This window comes from Pleurodeles waltl, chromosome 3_1, assembly GCF_031143425.1.
Source record: "Pleurodeles waltl isolate 20211129_DDA chromosome 3_1, aPleWal1.hap1.20221129, whole genome shotgun sequence".
Lineage (NCBI taxonomy): Eukaryota > Metazoa > Chordata > Amphibia > Caudata > Salamandridae > Pleurodeles > Pleurodeles waltl.
Genome location: NC_090440.1, coordinates 1,912,284,018 through 1,912,296,909, shown reverse-complemented (window position 1 = coordinate 1,912,296,909; position 12,892 = coordinate 1,912,284,018). Strand labels below are relative to the sequence as shown.

At 39.3% G+C, this 12,892-nt stretch overlaps 1 protein-coding gene across 1 annotated transcript in view; it reads left to right on the top strand.

Annotated features, from left to right (window-relative positions):
* Positions 1–12,892, top strand: part of PITPNA (phosphatidylinositol transfer protein alpha) — a 176,785-nt gene that overhangs the window by 105,916 nt on the left and 57,977 nt on the right. Inside the window, exon 8 of the mRNA XM_069226109.1 lies at positions 7,182–7,259. Coding sequence (XP_069082210.1) covers positions 7,182–7,259 — 78 coding nt within the window. The remainder of the gene's footprint in view (positions 1–7,181; positions 7,260–12,892) is intronic.

Sequence of the window (12,892 nt, the reverse complement as noted above, 5' to 3'; positions counted from 1 at the left end):
CATTCTTTGAAAGACTGACGCTGCAGAAATCAGCCCGAATGGCAATCTTGTGTATCTGAATGTTCCAAATGGAGTTACAAAGGCAGTAAGATTTTTAGATTCTTCAGTTAGTCTGATTTGATGATATGCTGATGTTAAGTCTATGGTGGAGAAAACCTTCGCTCCTTGCAATAACATTAACATATCTGAAATGTTTGGTAGGGGATATCTATCCACAATCACATTTTTATTCAGTTCTCTCAAGTCCACACACAAACGTAGACTGCCATTCGCCTTCCTGGCTGCAACGACTGGTGCCAACCATTCAGTTCCTTCAACTTCTTCAATAATTCCTTCTTTCTGAAGTCTCTCCAGTTCTACCTTCATTTCTTCACGCAAGGCCACAGGTACACCACGAACTTTACTACACACCGGCTTAGCTCCCTCCTTGAGGTGTATATGATGAGAATAGTTCCGAAGACACCCTAATTTGTTTTGAAACACGAAAGGAACCTTCAATTTTAGTTTCTCCACAAAGTCATTGTCTTTTTTAATTTCCTGGACAACAGATTCATCACGTTCCTTAATTTCGTTTATCTCATCTTGATACTTGATCTTCACAGGAGGATCACTTTTAGGATCAAGTATCACTCCAAGATCTTTCTGATGAAACCAACTCAGGATACTGTCTCCTTCTTTTGAAACATAGATCTTTGCATTGATCAACTTGTGTTTGAATTCCAGTAAACCTCTAAAGTAACCATACAGTTTGATAGGTTTTCCACCATACGTACGAGGAGTGATATCAGGTTTGTATAACTTAACTTTGTTTAAGAGTTTTTCGAAATAGAACTCTTTTGATATGATGGTAATCTTCGCTCCAGAGTCAAAAAGAACCTTTGTTCTTTCACCATCTACCAGAATTTCATCAATGGGCCCTCACCTCCCATTGCCGACTTGGAGAATAATTTGGCCACACTCAAAATCATCTCCATCCATGTTATTTGAATCATCATTAACTTCATAGATACCTCCTTTCCTACTTTTGGTTCTGCAAACACTGGCAAAATGACCTTTCTTTTTGCACAAATTGCATGTTACTTTAATGGCTGGGCAATTTCTATCAATCGCCATGTGGCCCTGCTTACCACAACGAAAACATTTCCCTTGAAAGTTTTTCTGTTCCTTTCTATAATTTTGTTTCAGAGAGATTTCATGTTTGTCTCCATGACTCTTGATGAGATGTACAGTCACATTTGTTCTCCTCTTTCTTAATTGCCTCGTCACATTTGAGGGAATGTTAAATTTTCTTTGCCAGTATTACAACCTCATCTAGTGTCGGATCATCTTTTTGCCAAATTTCCTCTCTGACCTTCTCAATGTTGCAGCCCAGCATAAACTGATCCCTGATTCTCTCATCCAAAAGTGGCCCAAATTTGCATGATGATGCTAGTTTCCTAAGGGCTGTACTATAGCTCTCTACGGTTTCACACTCTTCCTGGTTTTACCTGCCAAAGTGGTATCTCTCGAGTATGGTGCTAACCTTTGGAAGATAATGTCTATCCAACTTTTCTATGCATGTCTCATATTCATTTAGGTTCTCGTCAAATATGTCTGGAAGATTATCAAAAACTTCCTGACCTTCTGATCCTAAACAATGTAACAATAATGCAGTTTTCCTTTCAACGCTAAGTGATGCACCACACACTTTTGCGTACCTCTCAAAAACTTTCTTCCACTTTTGCCATTTTATAGGCGGTTCTCCTGGCAAAGCCAAGAAAAACGAGGGCGCAGTAACATTCTGCATAATTGTGTGTTCCAACTCACAAACTCCTGTCTCTGAATCCTTAATTTTAAGGTCTTAAATAGTTCGTTATAATAGTTATATTAAACGTATCTTTCTGCTTGGTAGAAAAAAAAATGGTCTCCTTTTTTTAAAAATCTTTTAATAGCTGCATTATACATTGGCCAAACTATTGGTGAACTTGAAACAGCTGACGCGGAAGTGTGTGCGTTTAAGCTGCCGTGTAGCTGACTGGTTGCTTTATAGTTAATATGAGCTGATCCGATCCAGATAACTCCGTAGGATTAGGGCTATGATACAAATGTTTATATATATTTATATCATGAAGAAACTGGCGCGCAGTGCTTGTGCGTTACAGTCGTTGTTAAGCTCATGTGCAGTTCCAAAGCTCTGCCGCTGTACGGTTTCTATAGAAACGCGTACACAGGCCAGCTGATTAGATCAAACGAAGCGCTCGCGTGGAGCCGGCGCGCGCTCAGCTGTTTAGTTAAGAAAGAAAGAAAAAAAAAACAACGCACGCTGGGAGTCAACGCGCACGGTCCTTCCTCTCAACAAACAAGCGTTCAAAGGACAAAATAAAAAACAGGAGAACAATAAAAACAAAAGTCACCTTCTCCCGTTAGTACTCCTTGAGTTCTGAATCAAAATCCCTTGTTGAGACCTCCATGTAACCAGCCGTTTAGATGATGTAGAAGGCTAAAAGAAACGCATCCCATCCTCCGTCGCCAGTGTAATGAATCAAGATGTTCTTCCAGATGAAATAAAGATGTACAACGGCATGTAGTCACGAGGAAGCTTTATTCCAATATATAAGAGGTCCCATCCAGCCAAGATCCAACTGTCAGCCTCTCCTCACCAAGCTCTCTCTGTCTCACCTCAGCCATGACATCACCAGATTCCAATCCACTCTCAAGAGTTCTACATTCCTATGCATACTACACACAGCTATCCAAAAGTGCAACTTATTGAAACAACCTGCCAAATCCCTAATGAAGACCGATGGGACTGGCTTCCCCAATCCTTAAATTCATCTTGTGTGGCATGAGCAGAGAATATTTGTGATGCCCACTTAGACCAGGATTCTTTGCAGTTATTATCTTGGAACATAGCCAGTGCAAATTCACTGCTACTTAATGGCACTCCCCCAGAAAACTGGGAATATATGGATATAATTGCCATTCAGGAAACCTTTCTCCAATATGACCTCCTGGTACTAAGGTTGTCAAGCATAAACAGTTGGGCAGATCCAGTGGGGGCCTAGAGGTTTATATCTCCCTGCATCTGAATGTAACCACTGAAAATCTGTTGCAAACTGATACAGATTTTCAAATTATAAAATGAGGTAATTGGGCATTGCGTGACAGACCCCCTCTGTTATTGATTAATCTTTATATTCATCCCAATCTTTCCAGGAAAAAAAGTGACAATCGAAAAGTTACTATCAACCATTACCTACTATAGACAAACATTTCCTGACTGGGACATAATACTGACTGGTGCCTTTAACTCCCATTTAGTGCAGGAAGCAGAGGATGAGGAAATTCTTAATATTGATAATCTATGCTGGAATGTTCCTCCACAAGCAAACTTAACTACAAAATGACATGACCGCGAAGGGGAACATCTAGTAACTTCATTGGAATTTCTGAAAATGCGAATTGTAAATGGGAGATTCCCAGAAGACTCCCCACCAAGCTACATTTATCATCATTTCAAATCGAGATATATTACTGATAACACAGTAGTGACTTTACCACTGATTCCTTTGGTCCAGTAGTTTGCAGTAGAATACAGCACGTTAAGTGACCATTCATATCAAATACTAGTTTTGAGGTCTTCCTCGCCAGTGCACATCCCGGGCCCTTGCCCAAGTGGGAACCATGGAATCAGTCAATTAAAAATGGTTGGACTGGATATCTAAAACAATAGCTGATATAGCCCAATCTGCAAAGCAGGTACTGACAGAAAGCTTAAACATCTTTCCCCACGTAATAGATGCCTGGGAACACTTTGGAAAGGCACTATTAGAGGAACATACTAAATCCTCATGCCACCGGTCTAGCACCTACTTCGGCAGATCCAGCCCTACTCGAAACTCAGAACATTGTAGACTCCTCAAGAAGGAGCAGAAGAGGTTGGCAAAGCAACTGAAAGCGTGCCCATGCAATATTCTGTGGGTGGGAACGTCTGAAGAACTCAAAAAAGGAATATAAGAAGAAAATCGGTAGAACTTGAAGCAAAGGATCTTTTCTGGACCAAAGTAATTTATATAGCAAAGCAGAATAACTCGAGAAAGTTCTAGGACTTTTTTAACCATATGAATATTAAAGGGCAACCTATCAATAATTCAAACATCTCGAAGACCAAATGGGTGAAACATCTTCAAGAAACTTTCTCTATAGGCCCACAGAGAAGTGATTCTGCCATCTCACCAAAACACTGGCTATATCCATGATAAAGGCCATTCAAGTCCAAGACTGCAATGTGACTCCAGCTAAATTTCAGAAGGTTTTGATATGAAGGCCCCCCATGAGTGGCACCTGGCCCAGATGGCTTGCCTCAAGCCATATTCAAGGAAGAATCAGACCTCTGGTCTGGGGTATTAAGTTCCTTATGCCAGGACATTAGGATGTGTGGTTTGATTCCGGAAAGCTTATGTGGTTCAGTAATAAATCGAATTCATAAGAGTGGAGACAGAACAAATCCTGTGAACTACAGGGTCAATAGCCCTCGTTAATTCAGAGCCTAAGAACTATGCATCACTGCTGGTGGCTGACATATTAGATTGGACTACTCAGAACTAGATTCTTCCACCAAATCAAGCGAGCTTCAAAAAAGGACTTGTGGCTGTTTCTAGTTGAGCAAAGTAAGCTCAAAAAGAAGAAATGATATCTTGGTTTATAGACCTCAAGACCGCATTTGGTCGGGTCAATAGACAGCTGCTCTGGGATAAGTTGAAGTTGTGGGGTCTGCCAGACCCATTGATGAATGCAATAATCCTACTATACACAGATACATGGGTCCAAATAAAAATGGGGGATAGTTCAAGGGTGACGAGGAAAATCCTTGTTAATTTAGGCGTAAAGCAAGGTTGCGTGTTAGCCCCACATTTATTTAATTTGTTTATGACTGATTTCTCTCTCACTCTGGACAAGGCAAATCTTCATCCACCCCACCTAGCTTTCAGACTGACCCATCAATTATATTCTGATGACCTTGTCCTGTTCAGCCATGCAAAGGTGGGTTTGCAACAAACCTTAAATATATATTGGCAAATTATGTAAAATCTAACCATCAGGAGCCAAATCCAAAATTATGTTGATCGGTTCTCATCACTTGCATCCTACCAGAGTTGCCTTGAGGAACACAATGCTAGAGACAGAGTCACACTATAAAAATCTAGGCATGTATATTCGGATGCTCGGGGTGCGTTTCTACAGCAGAAACAATATATTGTTAAAAAGGTCACAGCGTTAACATATTCTTTCTCTGTGTTGGCCAAACCTTTGCATGGTCCTTCATATCTCCCACTGTTAACAGTGATTTTTGCTAAATTGCTATCGACAATCACATATGCCAGTGTGGTGCTGAACAGCCTGGAAGCAACACTTTTAGACAAAATCCAGCTTACTGTGTTTAGGTGAATCTTCTGTCTATCAGGATCTACTTATCCAGCTCAACTTTGCTTGAATTTGGCTTGATCCGACAAGATTTAGATAGGAAAGCCACAGCGATACAAATGTGATATAAAATCAGCCACGCCCAAGATTTCTTAAACAGTGCCCTTTGGTTAGCTCTAGAGAGAGACCAGCAGTCTGTTTACAATAAGTATTTGCAGTCCTCTATTAATTAATTACATCTACAGGGGCTGTGGGAGGCCAGTCCTTCGTATGTCTCCTTCAAAAAAGGCTGTCGACAGGTCTGTCATATCACTATCGTTTATAGAGGTCAAAACCGGTTCAGTGCCCGCTCCCATCCTGGATGATTATAAAATACTATTCTAAACTGGCTTCTGCAAGTAACCTTTCCACCACTTTTCCGGTTCGAATGAAGCAAAACTTAATGATGCTGCACATGGGTGACATGCCAACAGCAGCCAACCTCCCAGCATAGAGGAACGGTACATCGGCTCTATGCAGGCACTGTAAACCCCATAAGGAAGATATTACTCGCATAGTTTGCATCTTTCCTTGTCTGTATGAGCTCTGGCGGAAGCTTTTAAAGGGAACCTTTATCGAGAGACTCATCCAGTCCTGTAAGTCAGCTATAGTAGCGTGTGTCAATCTACACGATCCACAGCTAAATTGTGCATTTATTAGATTCTTGTAAAAAGCCCTACTGTAATACAATCCGTGGTCAACAATGAGAACTACTCAAGCAAGATGACTTAACAGAGACATATATTAGAATTTTGATCTGCTCTTTGTGTTATGACAATTTGGTCACCAAATCACAAACCCAATAGGCTTGTAGATAAAGCACTAGTGCAATTTAACCACTGTTTATTATAACACCTTTATTAAGAAAGTTGTTTTTAATACTTTTGTGGTTATTTAAATAACAAGGGACATGTTTTGAAATTTACACCACCTCAAGTTATTTTATCATTGGTCGCGGCTGACTGCACAGGCACTTTAGCTTAGTTTATGATGATTAAGTATTACTGTCAGGTGTTAGTTCCAGGGTAATTAACGTCTTGAAGTACTTGTAAATCTTTTAACTGCTGCAAAATGCATGGGCATCGTCCCAGGTCAATTTGTTACTCTGCTGCTCTTGATTGCACCGGATTTTAGGGTAGTTTACGTGTACCAAAATTTAGACTACACAACACTTTTAGATTAAGTCATGTTTGAATATTTAGTTTATGTGCTGTAGTATTGAAAACAGCCTGTGTGCACTATAGTTAGGCAAGCCGGGCACCACACTAGGAAATTTGTCACTCAGTAGTTGCTGATAACACATCCACTTTAGGTCAGTCACGCTGTGTAGATGAACCAGGCCATCTGTTTTTAGGCTCAATGGCATTCTGCCCAAATATTATTCTGCGGTAATTAATGTAAAGCGCTGGCACTTTTTACCTAAGCAGCAGATGTTAAAAATAGAATGTGTATTTAAAAATGTTTAATATTATAGGATTATCATATATTAATCTATGTGATTCTGCTGTCTATTATTCAAGTGATCTTGAGGGTTACATTATTTTTTTCCATGAGGGCTTATAGTAACAATTGTATGTAATGTAGTGAAATAAGTACATGATATGCATCACTGTCGTATAATTGTTGCAGTTTTAATCAACTAAAACAATAAACTTAACCAATCAGTCATAAATACCCAAATCTTGCTGATTCCAGATGGACTCTTTCTTATTATAATTATTTTGTTCATTATTCTGTAGGATTACAAACCAGATGAAGACCCATCAAAATACAAATCATTGAAGACTGGCCGTGGTCCTCTGGGCCCTGATTGGAAGGTACTGAAAACATGATGTGACATTGATTTGCACTTAAACAAGCAGCCTGTTATGCTTTACAGGGTCCAGTTTATGGTATTATTGAATCATGGGATTGTTAGATCCAGTCAAATGCCGGGAAGGCAGCAAAGTTTTGAAATCGGCTCAATGTCAATTGAAGGGGCATGTGCTGGCTCTAGCAGCCAGCAGTTATAGTCAACCGACAGTGTGACTGCAGGCTTTCTGCTAGACTTAAAATACTAGCTTTGTGTTTTTATTTCACAGTGTAGTCCTTTATTTAATACTTACAATGGCACCCCCAGTAAAGCAACAATCTACCAACGTTGCTTCAACATAATAGTGTATAAATGAACATGTACCCCGGAAAAAAAAAAACGGAGTCCTCAGTGAATTTAGCCAGTTCTCAGTAGTGCTCAGGGCTATTTACTATCAATCAAATTAGTCTCTGTATAAAAGCTGCCTTTAAAGTCAGTCAGTAATTATAGCCAAATCTGAAGGTACTCAAGGAGAACAGGCTAGGACCACCCCTAAGGCATTACCACAAGAATCAAAAAGTACATGTAAAATGAAGATCAAAAGCCAGGCCTTCATATTTTGTACTGTATTTCCTTAATTCACGTCACATAATTGAGTGAAATAAATAATCAAAGTTCTTAAAAAATTAGGTCTTAAAAAATGTGGTATTCATGATTAATTACACAGGGATCAACTAACAAGAAATTAACAAAGATAACATTTATGCATAAACGTTTTAGAATTGGAGAGTACTTACCTCAGGATAACAACTCTGGTATACCCCTGCTTAGTTCAGGCATAAACAAACTGCACAAGGTTTATGATTAGCAAACTTGTTAAATTCTTTAAAGTTTAAAAGTTTAATATGGTTGCACAGGCGCTAGGCCACTTGTCTATCACATTTCTATACTCATCAGTAGCGACCTTAAATCTCTGCAGTACAAAATGTAGCTTGAGTGATAGTGGAGCTCCTGCATAAACATGCTTTGATACAAGGAACTGTCTATGATGTCTGCTGTTGTGAATATATGATCTATAGCAGTGGTTCTTAACCTTTTGACTCCTGACGACCCCCCTCCATAATCACTACTGAAAGCTGAGGACCTCCAAGCAATTTTTGCTATTTAAATTTCAAACATTAAAACAGTAATTCGCAAAAAATACACAAACTAGTACACACCAAACCATTAATTGAATTACTAAAGATTTTATTATTTTATATTGAAAAAATATGCAAAAATCGAAAAATTTTAATGGGAAGGTTGGTACTGAAGGTCGATAACTAACATTTAAGTGTTTGGTTTTATTTCAGAAAGTTGAATGCTCTGGTCAGATTGTACATTTCCTAAGCGATTTGTGCATTTAATTTCTAGGTACATAAGATCTGAGAAAGCTTTTTCACATATATATGTGGTGAGGAAAGAAAGTAAAACCTTAAGTGCCTCTCATCTCTCCATAGCCCCTATGTCACATGTATTTCATTTGTTTTTATAGCACCTCTAATACCAGTGTAGGGTGTCAGAGTACTTTACATTACACACATACAGAGACCATGAATCATCAGGATAATGGAAGACTGGGGAAAATCATAACTTTCTAACTTGTACCATAAAGTTTGCATGCATCTTTTTGATGGGAGTTCATTGCTCACTCTGCTAGATTTCAATTGTAACTTATGAACTGCACAGTAACAAAAGTAATCTGTGTGACAAAAGCTGTAATACACTGTGCTATGCACATAAAATACTGTTCTTTGATATGCATAATACACGTTCTTTGCAGCAGGCATATTAACCATCTACACTAACTTAGATGAGTCAAAACTGCCAAACTCCCATCTCTCGCCACAGGTACATTAATCACCAGAGTTTTCTTGACACTTTTACTTTTGCCTGAAAACTGCTGGATATACAAGTAACTTGCCAGTGCTTTTAAAACTGCTGCATAGATGAAGTAACAAATATAAAAACACTCACATGTTTCTGTCCAGAGGCACCAGCTTTAGAAGTGCCTTCTGGCTAGCCCAAGAATTGAGATGCCTGTGGACTCTCCAGGAATGTTTTGCAGACTCCTGGGGTTCCACAGGTTTGGAACCACTGATCTATAGTATTACATAAAGGAACGGAAAATGTGTAATCCAGATATTGCAAGTGGCAAATGAGTTCCATCACCATAGATAGGAGCAAGATTGGACACCGACTGCTTTTACCAAGCTCTGGTACTCCTAGGTAATGTCAACCTTCTCCCTACACACATTTGGGGGAATTTAATTATTGAGACATATCCCCTCCTTTTCTCAACAATTTTATCATGTATGGATCATAAGTTGCCGTACCCCTCCATTGTGAAATTTGTGGTGGCATTTCTGTCTGCAGATGCTCAATGCCATGCTGCTCTAGTCTTCAGATTTATACTTTAGTTATTCTCCACACCACCCCTTCAAAAAATGCACAAAGCTTTTACAATTTCTCTAAGGGATTCTCTCTTAATATTAATAAAAAGCAAAATTTCCCCAAGAATGTTGGCAATCATGCAAGATAGATTTTAACAAATGTGATGGTTTGCAGGTTATTGAAAAGACTAGAAATTATGCCAGAAAGGACAACATTTAATGTCTGTTTTTTTGTAACCAACCTGACAAATTGTACAGTTACTAGAAAGCATTTAGACGAATAGACCATTAGAAAACCAACCATTTGAGAAAAATACAAGATGGAGATGATGCAGTAATAAATAGCATTGTATCAGTGCAAACTGACCCTACTCCTTTAAAGAGTTTAGAGAACTGCACTATCCCATTATATCCGACAAGGGAGTCCATTTGGAACTTTGTTTTTTCTCCTCTGGTCTTGTACTTCATTTTTTCTACTCTGATCTTCAGCAAAACTTAGATTTGTTTAAAGCTAATTCTAGCTACAAACTCCAATTTCTGAGGGTCGTAGACTGGCATTCATTCAACTTCTTTTGATGCCATCCATTTTCTTCCCTTGTTACCTGAAGAAGAAAAAGGTTCTTCGTTTTATTCATGTGAAATTTGAAGCTATCATCCCAGCTCTTTTTGACTGACAAAAGTACAGCCGGTGGGGAAAAGATGCCAGGGAATCACCACAGTGATGTGTGTGTGTTCTGTGTATATAACCCTCACTCCATCAAGGACTGTGATATTTGCACGGGATGTCAAACAGGAAGTTTATAAGCAGGGTAGGTCTTTGCATTGAGGCTAAAACAGGCGAAAAAAGTCTTCCTTAAGGCAGAAATAGATGACGAAGCAGAGATCCACTACTTTACATTGCACTGCTTCTGCCACTTTGGGAGACTCCTGAGAGAATCCCAATCACGATGAAGGAAAAGTTTCTTACATAATCCTAATTCTTAATCATGTGTATTCTTTCTGAATCCTTACAAATCACACATAACTCCCAGTTGCTGGAGCCACAACTATGGCACCAAGTCAGTAGTTCTGTATTTTATTTAAAAAATCAAACTTTCTCTGTACTGGGCAGGATGGGCTAGTGCGGTCATCAAAAATTCTTAAAGGTAAGATTTATTACAGCACCATTCCTGCTTTTATGCTCAAAGATTGGTTTTGCTGTTGTGTTTCAATCCACATGTTTTCTGTTATCTGTGCAGTTTAGATGATTTTTTAAAAATGTTGCTGTTTGTATTGGGAAGCGTGACATTAGTTTATCGTTATGTTCCAGGATCTCGCAGATGTGCAGAAATGATCTACCTTTTATGAATTCAGAGTGAAAGCCTACAGTGAAAAACTAGGATTAGAAGAAAGTAGCTACTTGTTTCTTATTCCCTTTATTCAGTTTAGCCTTTATTTAGATTTGTAAAGTGATCCCTTTCATAAAGTAGTGTTATGTTCCCGCTTTTCTTCTTGAAAGACAGAGTAATGCCAAATGTAATATTTTTACCTTTTGTGCATGCCATGAAGCTCCTCTTGCCCCTACCTTCAAGAACTTTCCCTTTTTCATTTTATGTAGAACTCTGGTGCACACTTGAACAGAGAACATGAGAGACATTTCATCTGCGATTTTCACTGCCACAGTCTGGCAGGAAAGAAAGGCAGGAAAAAACTGGGCTTGCCTCACGAGAAGTTCTAAAATCTATGCCAAGAACACTCCTGGAGGGGTGCAACAGTGGGAGCGTTTTGGTAGTGTTCATAATCATAGACAATCACAGTGTTACTCATAATCGTAAACAGTTACAAATGTGCAATTGTTCATTGAGTACAATAGCACATGAGACAATGCTTACCAAAAGTGCATTCACCTTCTACAGCCTGACCCATTCTGGGATTATTCCTTAAACTCCCACTCTAGAAATTTATTTAATCCTGACCTTTACAGATGTAAATCTGTAACCTTTTAAAGTGTGCACAACCTTTGCTGGCCACCCCTCCCCTGTAAAGCTCATTCCACACCCAGAGGTGCAGATTTAGTCCCACATCATATTGCAACATATTGAGTTAATAACTTTTAGTAAAGAGATTTAGAAATGCAAATTCTCATTTTGTGCATCTTTATTTGCATGTCTCATATGAACTCCTATGCATATAGCTTGCTGAATCATTATTACTTTGTCTACAAGGGTTCTCTGAGAGATGCCTACATTTCAGGACCTGCAGCTGTTGAAGGGAGATCTGTGGCTTTAGTGGAGTGATGTTCTGATGTCAGAGGTTGCATGTTTTAACTTATTTCAGGTCATTCAATTTAACTTATTTCTTGCAAGTATTTTCTGACATCATTATTATGTCAAAAGAGCCAGTGCGAATGAAGATTGGACCTAGCCAGTGAGATGAAATGGATAATGACCAGTGGGAGCAGGGCAGGATTTGGAGACACCCAATTAGCTGTACAATGCTAGATTGTAATGGCATGGGTGAAAAACGTCTTTTGTTGGCAGTTAATGGGAGGTTGCAGATAGGATTGCAAATAGTAGGAGGCTGCTGGGTTTGCAAGCTGGCAGTGAAAACAATGGCCCAGGAAGCAACCAGACAGGTCTGAATGCAGCCAGTGACATAAACCCACCAAAGAGGCAGACCTCAAAGGCAGGCAGACTTTTTAGTCGATAGGTGTCTGCAATAATTAAGGTGGTCTGTAGTAGATGCACTATCTTTAGATGGTCAGCTTTGTTAGAAAGGACCAACTATTCACACAACATGAATACATGTGGTGTAGCAGCAGCTGGAGCAGTGCCAAATTAAGGACTTAGAGGAATTGACAAGAAAAGATAACCAGGATCACCCACATCTCTGGTTGTGTCCCTGCTAACAGATATGACTTTGCGGAAGCATGCATGAAGAGTGTCACTGTTTGACACAGACTCCTTCTAGTTCAGTCCACAACTTGGCCCTTAAAGACTGCATAATGACACTGAAAATTGGGTATTTGGGAGTCTTGCACTATGTGCCAAGGCCTTCTGGCTTGAAGCAGCAGAGAAAGACCACAGAGGAATCTGGTAAAGTGTCGGAAATCATGTTTTCTTGCAAACTCTGTAGGAAGATAGCTCTTTATGTGATATATCAAAATGAGATATATTGTGCAAAGAGTCCAGAGTGCTCCAGCAATCCCAAGGTGCTCTTTTCAGGGGATACTGTGGTTTAGCAGCAT